This window comes from Onychomys torridus, chromosome 9 (assembly GCF_903995425.1).
Source record: "Onychomys torridus chromosome 9, mOncTor1.1, whole genome shotgun sequence".
Classification (NCBI taxonomy): domain Eukaryota; kingdom Metazoa; phylum Chordata; class Mammalia; order Rodentia; family Cricetidae; genus Onychomys; species Onychomys torridus.
The window spans coordinates 31,847,507-31,870,651 of NC_050451.1; the positions used below are offsets into that span (position 1 = coordinate 31,847,507).

Below are 23,145 nucleotides of genomic sequence, written 5' to 3' on the forward strand. Positions count from 1 at the left end.
AGAGCAGCTAGTGCCCTTAACCACTGAGCTGTCTCTCCAGCCCCTGGAGTGACTCTTGACAACACATTGGTTTTATGTGTGTGAGGTTTCTCCGAGTGCTGAATCTATTTCACAAAGAATAAAGAATACTGGGCAAACAGCTTTAGGGAAGGTTCCTTGACTGGCTCGTTTCATTGGCTTTGCTTTGAAGCAGATCCCAGATGCAAAGTGGAAAAAGGATCAGGCATTTTTATTTTTGCATCAGGTGGCATCAGCTCCCTAAAGTGCCAATGAACTGCAGTCTCTACAAAAAATCATAGCATGAAACAGAAGTCGGTGTGACTTACTACAAGTAGAAAGAAATGGGGCAGGGGCACTAGCCGAGATTGTGTCACTGGTCACAAGCATGTGGGGAACTTATTGAAGAAGTCACTTGATAGAACAACCTGTAACATGGGCTAGAAAGATGACTCAGTGATTCTGAGTGCTTGCTGTTCTTTCTGAGGCCCCGACACTGCTCCTAGCACTCACATCAGGCAGCTCATCACTGCCTGTAACTCCAGCTCCAGATCTGATACTCTCTGTGGCATCTGTATGCACCTTCATACGGGTGGCCTATACTCACATAGATAGACACACATACACATAATTAATAATACATTTTTTAAAAAAGAAAAAAATCAGTGACATATAAACCATTCTGTAGGGATTTTTCCCAGTGATTGCACTAGTTGGGGTCATTGGGTGTAATAGAATTCTAACTGAAAAAGCTTAACTAGTCAGATGTCAGAGCTCTGCTCAATTTTTCACTTTTCATTTTCCCTGTCTTGTTCATCCCAAGGTGGACTAGTAAATACTAGTGAACATTGCAGCCCCAGTTTACAGTCCTCTGGCTTTGTACTTGTGTGTGTGTGTGTGTGTGTGTGTGTGTGTGTGTGTGTGTGTGTGTTTATGTGTGTATATGTGTGTGTATGTATTCCTGTGTGTGTATGTTTGTATTCCTGTTTGTATATTCCTATGTATATGTGTGTGTGTGTACATTCCTGTGTGTGTGTGTGTGTGTGTGTATGTGTGTGTGTGTGTGTGTGTGTGTGTGTATTCCTATGTGTGTGCCCATAATGTGGCAGTCAGAGGTTTATATTAAGTGTCTTGCTTGATTGCTTTTCATTTTAATTTATGAAAGCTCTTGGTTGGAGGCTCTGGCCAGGGCTGCAAACCAGAAAGTGGTCAATTGGAGTCACTTTTGGGCAATGTCAGGAGAACTTGTCACCTTGGTAAATAATCTCTTTTTAATTTTTTAACCACATAATTCCTTGACACCAGAGTCCAGCTTTGGAAGCCATTGAAAAGCTGTGGAAAATATATACATCTATTGTAAGGTTAACCAAAAGTTCTTCTCTTTGACATGAATTTTCTCGTAGCTCTTCCCCATAATCTCTTTCCCCAGCCAACCCTATAGGCATGGGTTATTTCTGCCCCTCCAAGTTAGAATGCAATTGCTCCTCTCCAACATGGAATTTTCTTTACTTGGGCTGCTGACAAATTTGTTGGCATACACACTGCAGAAATGACTGCTGTGGCTATTACTGTAGTTGCTCAGGGGAGCTATTCAGATGCCTCATTTATTGGAGCTTAATAGATTAAAAGTCTAAATTGAGTCTCATGATATAAGCCTAATCAAGTTCTAATCTGCATAATTTTCCCATAAGCAGCAATGGGAAATTTGGATAATTGATGTTTCAGGAGTTGCCAATCATGTGTTAAATAGCACCGTTGCATTTACTTATCAAAATATTTTTATTGATCCTCACTTCATCTGACATTTGGTTTGGGGATTTTTTTTCTTGCTGGCATTAACAGGAAATCTAATTCATCTCCTAGATGATGTAACATGAGATGTTTCTCTTGATTTTTAACATGTCTTTATAGATCATTTTTAACGGTGATCTTTCCTTTTACAACTTCATATTGAATACCTGTCTCAGTGAACCTCCATGACTGGGCCTAATTTATTTCCCTAGTTTAACGTAGCATATGGATTTCTAACCATCATTTATATGCACACAATAAAAGATAATTTGGCTCACCCTTCGAGCCAATTCCTTTATGTTAAATCTATGGGGATGGGGGAGGCACTTACCTTCATTTCTCCATCTAGTCTAAGGGAGGTGATTGATAAGAATTTCCATCTCCCTTTCTCCCTGGAAAGGCTTGGGGATTTAACTCGGGAAGATTTAGGAAGTACTTTGTGTTTCCCCCATGGAAAAGTACTATACTAAAGCATTTATTATCCACACTGAGCTGTGCATGCTGCTACACCAAAGCAGGTTAAGCCTGACTACAATGGGTCCCAGTTGTAGTGCACTATTGTTTAAAAGTGAAAACAATATAAAAAAAAAAAAAAAAGGCAGACTGACTTGTGTCTCAAACTTGCTTGCCAGGGTTGAAGAAAGAGGTAGGAGAGAGGGAGAGGAAGAAGGAGAGGGAGAGGGAGGAAGGGAGGGATGGAGGGAGGAAGAGAGAGAGAGAGAGAGAGAGAGAGAGAGAAGAGAGAGAGAGAGAGAAGAGAGAGAGAGAGAGAGCGCGAGAGTACATCACACAGCCACACACAGCCATGACAGGGAGTACACCATTGGATTATCTGTTATACATGGATTCTTAAGTCAGACTATCTGACTATGGCTCCCAGATCAGTGACTTTATACTGGGGTATCCTTCAGAAACTACTCAACTCTTCCCAGTACTATTTTCCTTTTTTTAAAGTGATAATATTAACTGGTCTCTCAGCTCGTACAGTTGTGATGAGCCATAATTGGAATGAGCCATGAAAGCACCTTGGGCACAGTCTAATGCATAGTAAGAGGCAAGGGTTAGTTTAGAGGAGCCTGGAAACAGGTTTGGTTTAGATCTTGGATCTGCTAACCAGATCTGACATCCCCGAGGCACACTGCCTACCCTCTCTATGGGTCATGGTTGGGCTCTAGTTTCTTCTTCAACAAAAGAGTATTTATTTAGGATGGTGGTGAGAAGCTAGGTGTGAGAGCACAGTGCCCTGACATGCTATCTCAGTCTCTCTTCACCATTTTCAGTTACAGTAATTGGTGATCTCTACAGCATCCTTCCCTTGCTTTGAAGTCCATAAGAGAGTGACATTGGGCCTTTGCTCCTTTCTAGCACCCTCGGCCTGCATTGCTCCACAGAGCTCTTTTCTGGTCTACTAGTTTGGCTGAGTCATAGATAGCTTGTGCCTGGTCTCTTAGATGTAGCAAAACCCAGCATGCGTGTATACACCATCAGTCAGAAATAATTAACTTTTTTTTTGCATGCTTATACTCAGTTCTTTTTCCACTTTTTTAATTCAAGAGAAATTTTGTACTTTCTGAGATTACAATTGGATCACAACATTTCTCCTTTATCTTTTTACCCTCCAAACCCTCCCATATGTATATAAATACCCTTCCCCTACTTGCCTTCAAATTCATGGCCTTTAAAAAATTAATTGTTATTGTATGAATATATGTATATATGTATATATTCCTAAATATAATCTTTTCAGTTGGTATAATGCTACCTATATGCATGTTTTTAAGGCTGATCATTTGGCACTGGAAACCAATTGGCACGCTCTTCCCTAGGGAGGACCACCACTCAGATTCCTAGCTTTCTTCAGTTGCCTATAGTTCTTTGCATAGGGTTAAGGCCTCATGGACTTGTCTCCATACAGTTTGGCTTGTCCATTGGTGTCATACTTGTTCAGTTGATGTTTGAGCAAACATGTTGGTAGGACTTCATGAGTGTAACTTCTGACTTTACTAGGAGACACAATCTCACAGCAAACGTCCTGATCCGCTGGCTCTTACAGTCTTTCCACCTCTTCTTCCACAATGTTCCCTGCGCCTTAGGTATTGTAGGAAACAACTCTTTAATCAATGGAAACCTTGATGTCACCTTTTCTGTCTTTTCTCCTAACTTTTGGTAGGAACCATCTAAGTTCTAGTGTCAAATTCTTTCATTCCATGCCACCCTCACTAAAGTACAATGCTCTGAACTTTTCACTAACTAATGCTTCACCTTCCTCTCTTTTCTCCAGCTGAGACCTCACTTGCTCAGCCTATAAGACAACCAATATCCAGAGAAGGTCAGCTGTGGCTGATCCTTCCATTGAGTCCAGCAGGGATGATGTGTCCAGAACACAGGTGCCGAAGAAAACAGTGGTAAAGACAGTTTCAGGAGCAAATGACTTCCAAATAAAGGGGGCCAGAAATTAAGTCTAGAAAAGAGAAGTTCCTAGAAGGGATCAGCAGTTGCTATTTGGAATTAACAGCCTTTCCTGTATGAAGGCTGACCACCTGTTTCCTATAAATCTGAGGAAAACCTCAGCCTTCCCAATATCCAGATTCCTTCTTGAGATGTTCCCAGCTATCTTATTATTATTACTATTTATTGTTGTTGTTATCATTATTATTATTGCAAGACTAATCTACTTATAACAAAAACACCTGCTATGATTCTTGACTTCTCATTAGTTTTCTAAGACAAATTGTTCTTAAGAAAAATCTTTCAAATGCTTTTCAGTTCTTTGCCTGAAGGAAGGGGTCTGCTGGACCTCTCCACAAGTATTTGTTGTGTATCTAGTATAATATTGTCATTGGTAGACATTGAGTGCTTACTTCATCCTAAGTATGGCACATTTTACTTTAGCCTTCCATAGTCCCTGTATAAGGAATACTTCCGATTTTTAGATGAGAATCAGAGACCTGAAGAGAATATTGGCTGTGCTGTGCTTATATCTACAAAGCCAGCCCAAGTCATGTGCATTGTCCTCTCTGAGGCTTAGGGGACAGAAAGAATGTGAGAGCCTGGAAATAAGAAGGGATGTGAAATAATACCTTCTGTGCAAAACACAGCCATTGTGTCACAGACTCATAGCAGCTATAAAAGCCTGTGCTGAGTCTGTACAAGAATGGACCAATCAACAGTCAGGTATGCATGGATGTAGGACTCAGAGTTCTACCCCTCATGGGCCAATCAACAGTCAGGCATGCATGGAGGCAGGGCTCAGAGCTCTACCCCTCATGGGCCAATCAACAGTCAGGCATGCATGGAGGTGGGACTGAGAGCTCTACCCCTCACTACTGAACTACTTGTTTCTGGAAGATTCAATGACAAGGGGAAACATAACCTATAGTCATGTAACCCCTGGTCACCCCACCAAGCTTCAGTGGATGGTCCCAATCCAGTGGTCACACAGGTGGCCCTGATTAAACTAAATGGGTTAAAACGCAAAACCAAAAGTCAGGAATCTGAGAAAGGGATGGAGAAGAGTGGGAGGCAGAGTGGGTACTGGGGAGAGTAATCAAATTTATTCTACACATGGGTGGAATAGCCAAGTTACAAAAATTTATGCAGTAAAAATACCTTTAAAAAATTAACAGATGTTGGGAAATAAAGAACCAGAATTTGAACCCAAGAGCTCCAGCTTCAAGGCTGTGTTCTTCACTAGTCCCTTTTATTTCTTCTCTAGGAGTCAGGCCTCTAAAACATAAGCCGGAATCCCAGCTAAACAGCAAACTCTCCGGCCATATACTCTCCCAGTGCACATGAAATGAGAATGTCTGGCCCAAGACAGTGTCAGTCAAGGCAGTGATGCTTGATGCTCAGTGGATAACACAGAAGCATGCCAGTCACACGGGCCTCTGAACACTAGGATTGGGGATGGGGCTTCCCTGGAAGGTGAGGAGGTAGTCTGGGGAAGTCATATCTCGCTCCATGGAGTACAGTGTTAACATATTAAAGAATCAAGAGCCTAAGAAGAACTTGGGCAGTCTACAAATTCACCTTGAATCTTTTCTGAGTTTTCTGGCCTATTCTGAGGTTTCTGGCCTAGCTCTTTAACACTGACATTCTTAATGGTTTCTTTTGGCAAAATGAAGTATTGTCTCGCATGTTGGAGCATTTCCCAGGTTTTCTGGTCTCTGGCTGCAGATCCCTGGTGTATATGCCAGCTTGTGCAAACAGAACAGCAGTGTTGTTTGATGTAGAGATGTAAAGTGATGCCAACGATGAAAGGGGTGGAGACCTGAACATTGGTAAGACCTGCTTTGTCAACCATGACTAGAATGATGACATCTAAGGTATCCTCCTGCTTCATTTCCTTCAGATGAAATACAGGTCATCTAGGAAGTCTGCAACACCTGGCACTTCAGAACATACTTTTCCTACAGTAGGCCCCTAAGGGAGGAAACAATGTCTGAGTCATCACTATGACTATATGAGAAGAAAAGAGAAAAATCTACACTTTTGTTAAATTTGCAAACCCAATGTGAGAGCAGAAACGTTGCAAAGTAGAAGGAGGTGTGATATTTCTAAAGTCCTCATGTCAACATTAGTATCCTGTTCTTGGGGTCACAGATGGAGAGACAGACCTTCAGGTAAAGGGTATCTGGCTACCCATCAGTTTGTCAGTTGCTGATGCTGATGGAACCAGCCTTGGAATCTGTGGGGGGAAATGGAATATGAAAGGAAAGTGAAAGAGACCTAGGAAGCAAGCATGCCACTTCCTAATGAAGGTTTCATGCAAAGGGATTGAGTCTTTTCACAGCTGAAAATGGAATCTTTAAATAAGATAAAATAAAAGGATGCTCCAGCTTGTTGCAGGCTCTGCAATGAAATATAGCTTTCCTAATACCATGTGACCTGTATCTCTTGCCTTCTTTATGGGTGCTACTCCTTGAGGAACACACCCATATTTTCTCCAGTCAGTGTCTGATGGTGGATGTCAAAATATAGGCCATGTATTATGCATATAGCATTACTGATGTAAGGTGTTCACTTGTCAAGTTGAAGAAAGTAAAAAACGTCACATCCACTGAATCTGCACAGCTGCCACTTGCAATTTTTCATGCTTTTGAATGCCACTTCTGATGAAAGCAGTTTATTTCTTCCCCTTCACTGTTCGAAGGGAAGAAAACAGCTAGCATTTAAAATGCATGCTCCTAGTTATGCGGTTGGCTGGAAAATAGACACATTCCAAAGTTTAGGAAGAGTGAACACTAACTCATTGAATGTAACTTGGTCTGTTTGAGGTTTCATAATACTAAAAAAAATAAATAAATAAGTGCAATCGGGAATGGATACTTTTTCGTTTTTCTTGAAAGTATAGCACTTGATAGGATATTTAAATAAAGAAGAGGAGAAAATGAGAAAGTCCCCTCAAAAGTCTCTGGCATTTTCTGCTTGTGAACCTCCCAAAGGATAGGCAATTATTGAGCACCAGACATTACCCAAATGCCAGAATCAACCCAGCCTTGTCCCATTACTAAGTAGTGACTGTAAAATGTGGTCCTCTGATCAATTCAGAGTTTTGGTTTGGAAGCCAAGCAAATATCTTTGTACCTTTAAGTCCCTCATTTATTGGTAAGCCCATATAGACATGAGAAACCAAAGAATCAGGCATAATGGCACACACTTTTAATCCCAGCACTCAGGAGGCAGACAGAGGCAGGAAGATCTTTGTGAGTTCAAGGTTAGCCAGATCTACTGAGTGAGTTCAGACTACCCATGGCTACATTGTAAAAACTTTATCTCCAAAAATATTTTTAATTAAATAAAAATAAAAACCCCACCAAAGAGAATGATAGCACACAGCTGACAGATCTAGTTGCTGTGTGCTTCAGTTGGAAAATGAATTTCTAAGGAGCACAGGCATGAGGCAAAGAGCTTTCCCATCCTTGTGTGTCTTTCGCCTGCACTCTTAACAAGGTACTCAGTGGACTTGGCTGGAAGAAGTTTTGCTCTTACTAAACCTGCCATTTCAAATCTTACCTTTTTCATAAATTTCCATGATGTCTTGATACTGCCAGGTTGGTTACCTCAGGAATTCAAGGCTAGTTCTATGACTCCTAAGTTCTACTCAGTTCAGACAGTAGCAGCAAGTGACTTTTGTATTCAACAGCAGTTCATCCTAGTTGGGAGACGGATGCTATGGGTCTAGGAAATGCAGGCATAGGAAACAGTGTCTAGGGGATCAAACGAGGTGTCTTCCTTTGCATGTCTTTTTAAGACCAAGGAATAATTGCCCAAAGCCTCCAAGCAGATTTGGCCTCACAACTCACCAGCCAGAACCATGTCAAACCTGGGGGCTAAGTTCCTCAAGAGCAGAAGGAAATGCAATCAGTTGGCTGAGGAGAATGGTCAGAATGAGTTTGGCTAGGCCATGGTAGCAACACACAAAACATATCCATGGTTTGGAAGAGCCATCATTGGTACCCCCCCCCCACTTCCCTTAGAAGGTTTTATGGGTCAGGGCAGTTGTCTGAGGCTACTGTCCAGATTCCATCTCCATAGTGACCCATGCCTCAATGTTAGATGTGGTTTGGGAAGAGAAGGATAAGACAAAGCCTTAGACCAGAAGTGATGTGTGTTTCTTCACTCACTTTTCATGAGCAAGAACATTGTGTATGTCACATAATCCTGCCTTCCTAAGGACAACTAGACACAGTGAGTGGTAACTACTTGTAGGAGAAGGGGAACTGGACGTAGGATATATACTGATATGTCTGGAATTTTAGGAAGGTGTCAGATTAAGTTAGAATTGCTTCAAGTGTATTTCCTGTAATGTCCTTCAAAACAAAACAAACAAAAAAACCCCTCCGAGTTTATCTTGTGTCAATTGGTGACCTGCCTGTCAATAATGTGTACACTGCATCTTAAGGGTTCTGTATGTATACTGTACTTTTATCATTTCCAAATTTTCTACTTCTCTGAATTTTTCTCCACTAGGATTCACACCTCCTGGAATGGACAGATCATCTCCTGACAACAGCCCAGTGCATGGAATGTTGCGCCAGCCTTCCCTCACAACAGGGGTCAACATCCCCATCATCACAGAACTCGGTAGGGAGTCATTGTCAGCTCCTTGGGGAATATGGGGAAGTTGGCCTGTTCTTTAGCCCTTGGTCCTCATAGGTTTGGGGTGGAGTAGTGAAGGTGAGGTTCAATTAGAGATACAGCAGATTGTTTGAAGGACAAACTGTTCTATCTTTCCCAGGAGAGAAATAGACAGTTTCCTTCCTTCTGGCCACTGTTTTCAAAGGAGCATGAGAATGGCTTTGAAATTGGGGCAACCATTTGGGAATGGGGAAGAAAGGAGGCAAGGGCCCTTCTGGTGGCTTCTTCCTGAAGGTGCCTCTTCTGGGTGTTCTGTTTCAAAGGCTCCTACAGTTGAAACCATACTCAGAACCTCAGGACTAAGCCAGTCCCACCTGAGAACGGATCCCCTGTGAGAACTGGCTCACATGGTTGTTTGCTCCTCTGTGCAGCAGCTCCACCTTGACCCTATCCTAGTTGAGAGTCTCGCCAAAGGTCATTTTCAAAAAATGGCCAAAATATGAGTGAAGCACACAGGGTTTGAAGGCTATAATCTGTAGCCAGTAAAACCCAACTTCTGACCTGTCCATGCCGTTCTCCAGTACCCTGTGGGAAGTTATACAACTACTAAATGGCTCTTCCCACTCCCGGTACAGGTTCTCTATTGTCCAGGTGGCTTAGCTTGAGAATGCGTCCCCCATCATTCCCTCACTCTTTTCTTTCTTTTTTTCTGTACTTCCCTCCACTCCCTTTCCCTGACCCTTAAATGCTGTATCCAATTAGCTAAACCGGGCAAGTTGCCTTTGGTATCAGTCAATCAGGAAAAAAACAGTGGGACGCACATTCTAATGATAACGGAGTTGGGTAAGAAGTGCTTGTCTTCTTGACATCAGTGTTTTCTTTTGTTCTGATCTTGGCGTTTCCAACTCTCATTGGCTTTCCCCCCCTTCATTTCGCTGGCTGTAACAGAAAGGCTACCCCATGGCACTGCTTTGAATGTATTTTATTTGTGGCTCTGGTTGGAATCGACTGTCTTGTTCTGGCCTTTTCTTAATGATTTTTTTCTCCACACAGCATCAGTAAACCTTTGATCACACCCATCTGACCTGGCAGTAGCTTCCAAAGCATCTCTGCTCTAATTCATTTTCTGTGGCCCAAGCCTCTCTCTCCCTCTCTTTTAAATCCCACACGTGCCCTCTCTCCCCCGCCTCTTCCCTATATTCCTCTTGCAACATGCTGTCAGTTTGACTGACATGTCTTCACAGCTCTCAGAGGAAGTCAAAGGAAAACTATAAAAATTTTAAGATAAGAAATCCTAGACAGTGACTTCCCTCCAGCTGTTTATTTTTCTTTATTCTGACTTTATTTGCCTTTTTTCCCCCTACCAGGCCCTCTCTCAGAAGTTCTGCTTCTGAAGCCATAAAAAGCAGCTGGCTCCCAGGGGATCTTTTCTTACTAAAGCCAGATTCCAAGAAGGGTGCAGAGCAGGCTAGAGGCCCTACTCTCTGACCCCGGCCCCGCCGTCCCAAAGCGTCTCCTCTCCCCTCCACCCCCTAGAGATTCACAGTAGATTTTTCTGGAAGATATAGGCCATGGTCATGGCTTCATTTGTCAGGGCCTTACATGGTTCCCCATGACTTGGTTAATAACCCACAAAGGGCGCCCATCAGCAGCAGGTCTCAGCACTGGAGATTGATCTTCTAAATAGACATAGCAAAGGGCTTCTCGGCAGAGGCGTGGGAGGAGGAGTGGGGAGCACCTGCCTTCGCCTGACTCACAGATGAAATGAACACTCCACTTTCTTGGCCCCCCAAATATATTTCAAAATAAGAGAGGAGGCTTTTAACCCAGTAATCTTGCTTGTGAGGTGTCTAGAAACGAAAAAATAAATTGTCCACCATGCAGCCCTGCACGGTTGTTAGACAGAGCTATTTATCAGGACACATTCACTCAGGTCAAGGAGTACCACACTATTTTCTGTTTGCCACAGTAGGAGAGGTATCTTTTTCATGTTTAGCATTGTTGGCTAAAAGCCTGGATTTCTCCATCACTCTTCTTAGAACCATAGGACCACAAAAGATCAGGGAAGCTCATGTGCCCCAGACCACTGTTTGGGAAATTCATCCAAGCATCTCCCACACAGATACCTACACAGTTTCTGAAAGCACCCTCGCCAAGACTTTCTTTTGCATTTGGAATCTGTGTGCTATTAACTAACTAGGGTATCCTGATTTTGATTGGTAGAAAGGAAAACAAAAAGCTTTGTGATCCAAGACAAGTCAGCAATTCAGTTATCAAGTCCCCTAAACACTCTCCCACACCAGATTTTTTTCCCTTCCCGTTTAGAGTTCAGGCTGTTTCTCCCTCTGCCCTTGACGCTAGTTTCTCTAGCAGTTATACCACAATCCTCTTACCATTCCTCATCCCACTTCACCCCTGCAATGTCATCTTCCCTGGGATGTGTGCTGGGTGATATTACTCCAGCAAAATGCCCCTTAAAACAGACAGAGACAGGGCTGGAGAGACAGGCCTGGGGTAAAGCGCTTGCTGTGCAATCATGAGGACCTGAGTGCTGATCCCCAGCATGCACATCCAAGCTGAGCATGGCAGTGTACATCTTCTAATTCCAGCCCTTGGGGACAGATACTGAAGGATCCCTGAGGCTTGCTGGCCAGGGAGTCTAGCTGAATCGGTGAGCTCTAGATTCAGTTGACAGACCCTGCCTCAAAAACTAATATAGAAAATGATCGAGGAAGATGGCTGATGTTAACCCCTACCTTCCACATGCACCTGTACATGAACACATACATATATGGATACATACAAATCCGGACACACACAAGGACACAGAGACAACCCAGGCCAAACACATTTGAAGACTATAATATATTCCAGTCCTCATTTGTTCTGAGACTCCTCTGACGAAGGCTCCCGAGGTTTCCATGAGGAAGAACTTTGTAGCAGCTTAACTCACTATTTCCCAACTATATTTGGTCACATGCATTGTGGGGCAATGTTTTTGTCACCTCTTATTACCCAGGTAGTTGCTATTCTAGGAAGTGGGCATGGGGGACTCCAGCTGCTATCTTCCTGGGACATTCCGGAACAACAGGCAAGCTTTTCACTGAGACTTGCTCTTGCCTTGACACCTTCCAATAGCCTGCATCGCTCAAGTCCTGAGTTGTTCTTCCTCCTCAGGCCTCACTAATAACTTTGGACCATTTTTCCTCATCTCTCTACAAAGAGGGAGGGGTACTGCTCAGGTAGGAATGGAGATGCAAACACCATCAGCTGATGTGAATAAATAAAACCATATTCTAATGCATGTGATTTTCTGATTACATTTTCTGATTCCCAGAACAGAAATACTGTGGACCTCACAACATACTGTTAGAATATTAAAAGCCAAAATTATAGACTTGGGATCTAGCTAAGTTGGTAGAGTGCTTACTTAACAGTAACAAAGCCCTGGGTTCAATCCCTAGCACTTCATCGACTGGGTGTGGTAGTCTACACCCACAATCCCTACACTGCAAAGGTGGAGAAGTTCAGTCTATAATCTTCTGCTACATAGTGAGTTTGAAGCCAGTCTAGGAGAGAAGAGAGAGACAGAGAGAGGAAAAAGATAAGGCAAAATTTCCACAAGTGTGCTTTTAAAAATCTTAAAAGATATTTAGTGTTTGCCTGCATATGTGGATGTACCTCATGTGCATGCCGAGGACAGAAGAGCGTGCGGGGTTCCCTGGAGCACTGTCAGGTGGGCCAAGGTGTGGGTGCTAGCAGGCTAACACAGTAACACAGACCTCTGCAAGAATAGCAAGTATTCTTAATCACCTAGCCATCTCTTCAGTGTCTGCTTTAGAAAGCTTACTCCATGTCATTTACAAGTCTAAAGTAGGACAAGGGTCCATATGGAAGTGGTTCCTCGTATTTGGCCCACTATGAGAGCAGGGTGTTTACACACACACACACACACACACACACACACACACACACACACACACACATTCCTGAGGAAAGGAAGTGAAATATGAGACACTCTGGCCAAGGCTACAGGTGGAGCCTGTCTTATTTGAATCTAGTTTGAACACTAGGCCACTTGTGAGCCCGAGCTACTTATTATAGGAGTAGGTTATACAATTTCCACATGGAGTAAGGCTACAGTTCACCATATTTGAGACACTTTCAATCAAACATGAAATGGGTATGGAGGCAGCTTGGGGCCAGTCATGATTCAACTTAACAGAACCGTTTGGAGAGTTCACAGGTAAATCTTACTGTTTCTGAGAGGAGCAGAGAGGTGCTGGACATTTCCCTAATGTAACAGATTGATAGACAGTCAGCCTCCTATTATCCAGTGCACAGCACGCCCTGGGTCCTGGAGCAAACTCACCAAATCTGATCTCTTAGGAGTCTCTGAGCTACCTCATGAGAGACTGCATAATTTTCCCATTTCACAAGAGAACAGCTTAGCTGTGGGATCATGAAATGCTTTGCTAAAGAAGTGGGCGACAAAACCAGACTTGAGACTTTTGCTCACCCTCCTGCCCCTGAGACAACTGGGTCCCAATGTGACCAAATTTGGAAAAATCACAGCAAAGATTTCACTCCATTAGAGTCATTCTCCGGGGGGTGGGGGTGGGGGTGGATAAAGATGGTGCCATTTAAAATAATTCCACACCAAGCCTTTTATCCTATTATCATTTATTCTGGCTCAATAAAGTTTCAGTGCTTTTTTTGTTTGTTCGTTGGTACTTTTTAAAAGGAAAGTTGTCCAGACAGTTCCTTTAAAAAAATTAAAACAATAACTCTAGGAAAGAGAATTAGCTGCAGATAGATTTAGAAAGACAACGGAGCTAGGAAATCTCATCTGTTCTCTTCCTAAAACCACCTTAATTATTCCAGAAATCACAAGTGTGCCTCTCCCCAGCTCCCCACACGTCCCCCTATTACTTGCTCTGCAAAATGGATCATTTCTGAGGACAAGATAGAAACAGAAGATCATTTGTCATTTAATTTTTTATAAGTTAAAGGCATCTGAAGGACACAGTGCATCAGTTTGGGTGCACACAGGAGGAGTCCTTAGGGGTTCCTCAGATGACACTGAAGGAAGGCATCTTGCCCTAGCCATGTCTTCTAGAACACAGCAAAGACAGAGCTGTTTAGAAGGGGAAAGAGTGTGTGGAGCCTTGCAGAAGAAGTTGGAAAACAGCCAGAGATAGCCAGGAGCCATTCCCAAGTGTTCAGTAGGGTATGGGCCTGGGTTCAGAGGCCAGGCACACCAGGCCCATCCTTGGGGCTAGCTGTAGGTCCTACCTGAGGGCAAATTCCTTGCCATTTGCCCTTGCTGTGTTTCTGGTCCATTGCTTTTCCTTCTAAATAAGTTGCATTTTTTTCTTTGTGGCTAACTTTCCCATTCCAGCATGGCTATTCATCATCGAAATATGTCCATCTCTCAAAGGATTTGGCTACCAAAAAATGCCCTAGGGTGTTTCTTGGTCATGATTCTAAAACTGTAGCAAGGACTGGTCAATGCCATTAACTTGCCAGTTCTTAGCAGTTGCCATGGAGCAAGCCTGCTTGACCTCATTGCTTTCCAGGTCTCAGAAGTTAAAACAGTCCTGTAGGAACAGGCCATTGAGTCCCACTGCTCGCCAATCCCAAGTTCCATCAACAGCTTCGCCATGCCTGTTTCTTTTGCAATAACTTCAGTTTCTCTAAGCCAGTCACTTAGTGTATCTCTGGCTTCACTAACACATGTATAGTGTTCAGTGCTAATTCTTATTTTATGCCTTTTCTAGTGAACGATACTAATGTTCAGTTTTTGGACCAAGACGATGATGATGACCCTGACACAGAGCTGTACCTCACACAGCCCTTTGCATGTGGGACAGCGTTTGCTGTCAGCGTCCTGGACTCACTCATGAGTGCGGTAAGTTATACACACCCACAGACCATCTCTAAAGTAGGAGACATTACAGAAGCTTGAGCTGTGCATGGAAAAGAGCAGAGGTTCATGAATCTTTCTCTCTAGAAAAGTTACCAATATTAGCTGGGCGGTGGTGGTGCATGCCTTTAATCCCAGCACTAGGGAGGCAGAGCCAGGTAGATCTCTGTGAGTTTGAGGCCAGCCCGGGCTACCAAGTGAGTTCCAGGAAAAAGGCACAAAGCTACACAGAGAAACCCTGTCTCAAAAAACAAAACAAAACAACAACAACAAAAAAACCCAAAGCACCAAGCTATTTCTTAAAAAAAGGAAAAAGAGAAAAAGAAAGGATACCAATATTTATCAATCAACCAAGTAAATATTGATTATAAATTCCTCAAAGAGCAGGGAAGACAGGGGAAATTATGGCCTGGTTTGCAGGATAAGAGAAGCGCTTCTTAAGGAACTATTTCCTACCAAGATGTGAGACTCTGTCAAGGAAGACAAAGGAAACTGAACCACAATGAGGAAAGGACAGGGAAGACACTGAAAACCATTTTCATGGTTTGAGTGTTTGGATTTAATGCTGAAGAGTGATGTGGTCAGGTTCATATCTGAAAGCACTGCCCTTGTCTGCTCAGTGGAGATGGCTTGGACTGGTAAGACTCAGGGGTGATGTCTGAGTAGGGATCTCTTCTTGCTAGAAGGAGAGTAGTACTGATAGTGATGTAGGCAGGTGGCAGGTGATGTCTGAGTAAGCATCTCTTCTAGCTGGAGGGAGAGTAGTACTAATAGTAGTGTGTGTGTGTGTGTGTGTGTGTGTGTGTGTGTGTGTGTGTGTGTGTTGTGGGAGGATGAGTATTCTTTGGTAAAATTGGAAACATTTGAGAATAGCCTGAATGTGAACAGAAGATAGAAAGGATAGCGTACCAAGGGTGATACCAAAGTCCTTGCCTGTCACTAAAAGAGTAGGCCTTGGGTGAGGACCAGGCATGGGACTCTTCTCTACTGAAGGGCAGGGACAAGGATGGATGTTAAAGGAAAGGAGTTATTGATTGAGACAACAAAAACAGTTATGTTTCGTTTAGTAACTTGATGTGTAATAATTGGTTAAGCCATTTGTTTCCCCATTTCTTGTGACCCCCAAATAAGTAACAATTAAAAGAGTGGATTCCAGCACAGTGGCATCATCATTTAGAATGGGCCACAGCAAGTACTGGAAATCATTCCCACTCATGTCTTTATTTATGCAAGATTCACTTCATTTTTCAATAGTGAAATTCACAATTTGTGAAAATGGAGGTGTGGGCTAGATAAAAACTGACCTTGAGGAACCCATGGGACAGAGTTTCATTGAACACATTCAATTTTAAACATAATTTAGAGGGTATTTTTTCCATACATACATTTCTCACATTGCTTAAGAAGGTTGTTCTCTTGATTATGTTAAACAACTGATACACTAACTATGCATTATTATCATATATTCATTAAAAATAATCCCAGAGGGATTACTGGGTGAGGGAAGATGAAGACATGGGGCTTTTAGAGACGAATTTAGGTGATTCCATATTATTGAATGTGGTCCAAATGTAAGCATATCTTAGTAAAATATCCAAATTATGGTTTTAAAAATAATTATGAAATAACATTCATCTGAATTAAGGTTGACTGGTGGCTTTCCAAGTCAGTAGAACTCCTGGTTTCCTGGAATTTTGTAAATGACCTTCAGGCTGTTGGTAGTATTGGCTCAGTTTATACAAACTCTTGAACAGGCTGGAGAGAATAATAGAGGCTATATAATGATGTTCAATAAAGCACCAGATTCTCTGTAGGATGCTGGATTGTGTCTCTTTAGAAATATCACTTGAATTCTGCTCCTAATTCCAGAGATTTCAGATCTCTGCTTTTACTAAAAGACAAGTAAGCTGCTTATGGATTTTTTTTTAGAAGTGAAAAATACTGTAAGGGTTTTTTGAAACTTAAATTTATAACATTTACGTTTATACACAGACAGTCAATGTGCTCCAAGTAGGACCAGATACTGAGAATTTTGAAATGAAGCAGTACACCTGTGCAGGTTAAACAACTGTTAAGCCAGTGCTAAATCTAAGTGATGCAATTGAAACTTCTACATAGTCTAAGGGGCACATGACTGACAGCATGGAGGTGGTGCATATGACAGTGTGGAGGCAGGGCACATCTGGGTATGAGTTTCAAGGCTAAACATTGATAACATTGCCAGATAATCAGTTCTCAGAAACTCAGATGAGAAATCAAAGCGAACTGATTTCTAATAACTATTTTCAAAGGTCATCCCTGATCTCTTTTGATACCAAATTGAAGTGTTTGGGACAAAGTGGCTTGTAGTTTATGGATACCATAGCCCGAAAGCAATATTTCTTTCTTCTATATTCCAGCCTAGAGTAAAGGGTTCTAAGAACTTAGTACTGTTCCTCATATTTATCAAGCAGCAGCATTAGTTATTGAGGGCTTGGAACTTAGTGACACACTTTGGTGATATAGTCTGATCTTTCAGTACATAATAAATCAATAAAGCAGATTTAAACATTGGGGTGAGGCATATTAACATGCCTACTGACAGTGCTTTTTCAAGTCATCAATCAAAATCCCAGCCAAATCATTCCAGACCTATTATATAGGATAAAAAACCTCCAGTTGAGGTCTGGCTCAACAGACCCAATTAGATCCAGACCTTTTGACAAAGTACTACCTGTGATTCCTTTGTATTCTACTTCAAACTTCATTTATGAAAACTTTAGATCAGTCAAGTACCAAGGCAGTAACTAGGAAGAACTAAAATGAGGTTCCTTTCAAACAGCAGGAGCAGAGGTAAGAGTCAACACCAGCATCCATCTACAGGAACCATCACAATACCTACACAAATCACTCTGGATGTCAGGGATCCTCATGTTCTAGCACTGCTCCCCAAGTTGCCATTTATTCAAGGAATCAACATTCTTACCTCTCATCACTTAACTCCTCCTGGCTTAGTACTTTGATAACAGAATATTGTTTTGATTATTTGTTGGCCTTTTTTGTAATTAATAGGGCTGTGTCAGAGAGTCTTGTGGCTTCATCCAACAGATGGACAACAGAAACTGATGGTGGGAGGAATAATTATCCCTATGGATGTTCACCTCTAAGAGGAAGGGTTCAATTGTGAAATGAAGTTTTCAGAATGATCCTAGACTGCTTCTCTCTCTCTCTCTCTCTCTCTCTCTCTCTCTCTCTCTATCTCTATCTCTCTCTCTCTCTCTCTCTCACACACACACACACACACACACACATACACACACCATACCACATGCACACGCCTAAGCACATACAATGAAAAGAAGCCTCTCTGTTTTGGGAGCTGTGTGTGAGTCTTCAGATTTTTTTTTTCACCCAATTTCACTTCTTCCAAACCCCAATCTAAATTTCACTTCCCCTAGTAGTCACACCAGTTTACTGGCTAAGGACTCTAAATCTCTCTAGGCTTCATTTTTGTCATCTTTAAAATGGGATAATAATCACACATGTCCCATAGCTTGCCAATATGAGACTGTGGTCATGGTTATAAAGTGATCATGAAGTATTTAGCATATGACCAGTTCTCTAAAGCTGTATTATAGTTATCATTCTTAATCAGTTCATTTACTGGACACCTACTAAGTGACAGACATCATTCGTCACTCTATAGACTCAGGATAGAGAAGAGAACCATGGACTATGATCTTCTATTGTTTAAATTTTTTTCTGCTTATATAATCTAGAGGTAAAAACTGTAGGGGAATGATGAATAATGTCAAATAAATAAAACAGATTTTAAGCACATGAAGTAAGTGGGGCAGTGGGGCACAGGGTCATCAAGGAGACCTGAGGCTTCTGGTTCCAGTCCTCACTTATGTTTTCCATTGTCTGGGAATCATTTGAGACCAACTATTAATTAAGTGTGATGTGAACAACTCCTTGTGTCTTTGTGGTAATTGGATAAGGACAAAGGGATATGAAGCAGGAACTTGTGACAGCAGAGCCGTAGATTTGCTATTTACACACACACACATACATATATATTCATACATATATATATGTGTATGTATGAATGTGTCTGCTTACTCATTGTCTCTCCTGGATGCATTCATGCACACATACTCTAGAGATATCAGACACTGGAGCTCTGTGGATAGATGAGTCAGAAGTCTGCAGGAGGGAATATTCGGTGTTTTCATGTCTTATATGAACTGGCCTTGGTGTCAGAAATAACGAGATTTATGTTACCAAGACTGGAGAATGTGCTCATCTGAATCATGGGTCCACCTGCCTTTCCGTCTATACTGTAACTTCCTGAAGGGCCAAACCCTGAGTGAGCCTTATGTTGAAGGCTGAGCTCTCAGCCCAGGTTAATCCAGTGCCATTCCAGAGATGCCAGCAATTTTCTGCTCGTGACTCATCTCTACACTCCATCCAAGAGCCCTCATTTCTTCTTCTCACAAGCAGACAGATAGTCCACAGGCATCGCCAAGGCAGATGGAGTAGCAGCAGTGTTGTGTCTGAGCAGCAAACAGCGGGATGTTGTGCTGGACCCAAGAACATACCCCTTGCTGTTGCACCAGGCAAGGCAGATCCAGGAGAAAATAATTGAAATAGTTCTCATTGCTCATGAAAGAAAAATACTAAAAATAAAAATCCACACCATGAAAACTAGCAAATATAAAAAATGGCAGATATGACATGGAAAATGACAATTTTAGTGCAATTATAGACGAAAGGCAGAGTGCCATTAAAGTTAAGGCAATGTTATTAAAAGATGTGTTAATTTTCAGTTAAATTTTCTATAAAAGACCAATTAGTTTAAAAGGCTTGACAGCATTAACTGTGAAACATAAGCTCCAGTAATTACACTTAAAAAAAAAATAGAGGAAGGAAGATGAGCGAGTGGGGTGGAAGGGTCCAGCACACATTAGGCTAGGTGGTGCTGCAGAGTTGACTTTTTCTTCCACAATTTTTTGGTTGTTATTCTAGCCCTTCATGATTTTGCTGTGTGTCCTTACAGGACCCAAGAATCACCCAATGCGAGAGGGCAAGGGATGCTCACAAATGATTAAAGGCAGCCCTCCTTCTTAGAGATGAGAACACAGGAGGAGAGAGAGGAGGCATAGTTGCATATGGGAAATTACACACATTCTCTTGTTTAACACTAGGCTATAAATGTGTGTTTTGCTTCTTTTCTCCTGTTATGTGGATGAGGGGTCCAAACCATAGAAAACTTAGGCAATGTTCCCACTGTCATAACTATTGAGTAGCTAAGAAGGGATTCAAGACAATACCATAGGGCAGGGTGATATGGTTTATAGGCAGAGGCACTTGGTGCTAAACATAGTGACCTAAGTTTGAACCCTAGGACTCAAATGAAGGAGAGAAGCAGCTACCCCAAGATTTCTTTGCCCTCCATAGACACACCACAGTACACCTCCTACACACACATAAATATGATAAAAATTTAAAAATGCATAATCAAGAGGTCAGCATGCTCTGCTACAAAGAAAGCCTTCCCTGAGAATGTGCTGGACCTTGTCTTCACAGTGAAGAGTGGGCCCTGAATTCTTTAGACTGCACAGGTGTCCTGATTTCAGGTACCAAATGAATCTCTATACCACCAAAGTGACAGGGGATTAGGCAGGATGTCTGTGGGCTTGCCCTTTGAGTCCACAGCTTTCATGCAGGAGCCCCTCATAAGGTTCCCAGTACAACTGTCATGAACTTGGTGCATAGTGAGGCACAGGATAGTCTCGAGGTGTGTAAGAGTGTACAAGACAAAGGTTCATACATGTACTTTATAATCTCACTTCACAATCTGTAGATCCTCAATGCCAGAATTTGCATTAATCTACAGAATAGTTGTGTATTCTGGCTGCTTTCCCTTCTGCAAGAATAGTTTGATGATTGGCATTTGGGGTTCTAGTGCTTGTTTTGCCCCATGATGCTGAAACACCCCCTTCCTCTGCACAAAGCCCTGGTACAGTGCTTGATCCCAGGCTTCGGAATGCTCAAGCACCTATGAAATGCTGTCTCCTCCTTCCAAGTTGAACCACTCATAGGCAATTTTGAGACACTGTCTTTGAATTGCATGCAAATGCTAGCTACTCCAAGGTCCAGGAATTATTGTGTGCTCAGTAAGTCCCAGTGTTTCTGTGTAAATCATTTAACAAAACTATGTCCTTTCACATTGACCTTATCAGTGTATTCCAACAGGCAGCTCTACCATATTCTTTGTTTAAAATAAACTTCAATTTCACACATAGAAAAGGATAGCCATGTTCCCCTTGGAAAATTTGGGAAGCACAAGAATGTAGAAAAATATTTAGTCTATATTCCTAAGTCTGAAGAAAAGTGTTTAATATTTTGGTATATGCCTATATATGTATATATATAACTGATTGATAGATGATGACAGACAGATGATAGATAGATGGATAGATAGACAGAGCTTTCAATTTGAAATCTCGGTTAATTCTTTTTAGTTAATATTGTGTCAAGAGAATTTAGCATGTTATATTTTTGAATGTCATGATTTGCAAAACTTCCATAGGATTTAGGCCCATGGTTTTGGAGTTTCAGCACATTATGGTACATGGTGTAGTAGAGTAAGACTGCTCACCTCATGGCTCTGAAATCCTACGACAGAAAGAAGAGACTAAAACCCCATAGTCCTCTGTAAGGATGTGCTTTCAGTGTCTAGAATACTTCCCTAGACCACCTGGTAAGGGCTCTACTATCTCTCAATGGAACCAAGCCAGGGACCACACCTTCACATGTGGAGGATGTTCCAGATAGAATCTGTAACACCCAGAGTTAAGCATTTTTGTACATGAATCTTGAAACTAGTAACAATGTCTTTTGAGGGAAACTTACTGGGTTTTGAGCAAATATGAAGTAAAGTTCATGATCATATTTCCTGATTATTTCCCAAGAGCAAGTGTGCCCACACACTCCCATTGTGAGTGTTCAAATACCATCTCATGTGCTATGGTGCTCTGTGTTGTCATTTTCACTAGGAGGACCTATAACTATGTTTGTGTATATTTAAATGTATACACTTTAATTTGTAGGTAGTTGTGTAAATATTTATTGTTGTCTTCTGATAACTTCAGTTTTTATCCTTAAGGACTTTCTGCTGTATAAAGAATCATCAAAAAGAGATGCATAATTTAGCTCTATTCTTAATTTTTTAATGATACTTTCTTTCCTTTCTTAGAGTTTAAAGTAAATATTTTCACAATAGAAAATCTATGAAATAAATGGAATGGAAAATTTTCATTTTAAGAATTCATTTCAAGTTGGGTTATGTGTTTTTAACATGATTTTTGAATCCTAGTGCTTTTCAGAGTCTACTTAAAAATTTTATCAACCTGTATTCTTACTAGACCATCATTCTCTGAAAGCATATTACTATATATACAATGTATATATTTATTAAATCATTATTAGACTGCTGGAAGAGATTTCCAGGTAGCCAGTTTCCCCCACATGCACTTGTGGAGAAATCATCTTTATCCAGTGACGTGTGATGCTTCCTGGGCTGTATCACTAACCCTGTCTGTGAGAATCTGTATGGCCAGGCTGAGGGCCTCTTTAAGAGCTATAGTCTCAGGCACAGCTACTTCCCTTAGCTGCTACAGTTCTGAAACAACTAAAGGTATCATGTAAAAGAAAATGAGCATTTCTGGGTCCCAATAAGAGTTAATTAAAAAGAAAAAACAGTGACAGTGGCTATATTTGTTAGTCCAACCCCATATCTTAATATTTATAAGCACTGAACTATTTGGCATCCATTCTTGTTGATAAAACTTCTAATACTATCTATGGTGATCAGAAAATCTTCAAAGTTTACTGTAATATTTGAGAGGAAAATATCAGGATGTTCTTTCCAAAAGTCACTTAATATAGTTGTATCCAGTTGTTGTCTTGTTAAGTCTCTGTGGACCTACAGTTAGGTGCAGATTTCCTTAGTTTACTAGGGAAATATGACAAATAACTCCATTATGTGTTAGAAGACACAGAGCTTGTCTTGTCCCCTAACACCCTGTTTCTCTGCCTATGATTATTACTGTGGTTTATGCTTTAAAGCAAAATCTATTCTTTCTAAAAGAATTAATTTTAATTATGAGCATGTGTGTGTCATTGTGGGTGGGCATGTGAGTGCAGGTGCCTGTACAGGTGTGGGTGATTGGGATCCAACTTAGGCTCTGTGGGAGAGTAAAGTCCTTTTAACCACTGAACAATCCTGCCAGCCCCCACAAATCTACCCTTTTGCATGTCCAGTGACTGGTATTAAAGAGAACTTCCAGAATATTGGTATTAATTAT

The 23,145-nt window shown here is 41.6% G+C and overlaps 1 protein-coding gene across 20 annotated transcripts in view; it reads left to right on the forward strand.

Moving 5' to 3' along the window:
- Positions 1-23,145, forward strand: part of Kcnma1 (potassium calcium-activated channel subfamily M alpha 1) — a 701,946-nt gene that overhangs the window by 652,558 nt on the left and 26,243 nt on the right. For 11 of the 20 annotated variants that reach the window (XM_036199299.1, XM_036199301.1, XM_036199292.1 and 8 more), the window contains 2 exons: positions 8,761-8,874; positions 14,649-14,779. In XM_036199299.1, coding sequence (XP_036055192.1) covers positions 8,761-8,874; positions 14,649-14,779 — 245 coding nt within the window. Of the gene's footprint in view, positions 1-8,760; positions 8,875-9,630; positions 9,712-14,648; positions 14,780-23,145 lie in introns of all 20 variants that reach the window. The other 9 variants (XM_036199296.1, XM_036199286.1, XM_036199289.1 and 6 more) reach the window with 1 other exon arrangement.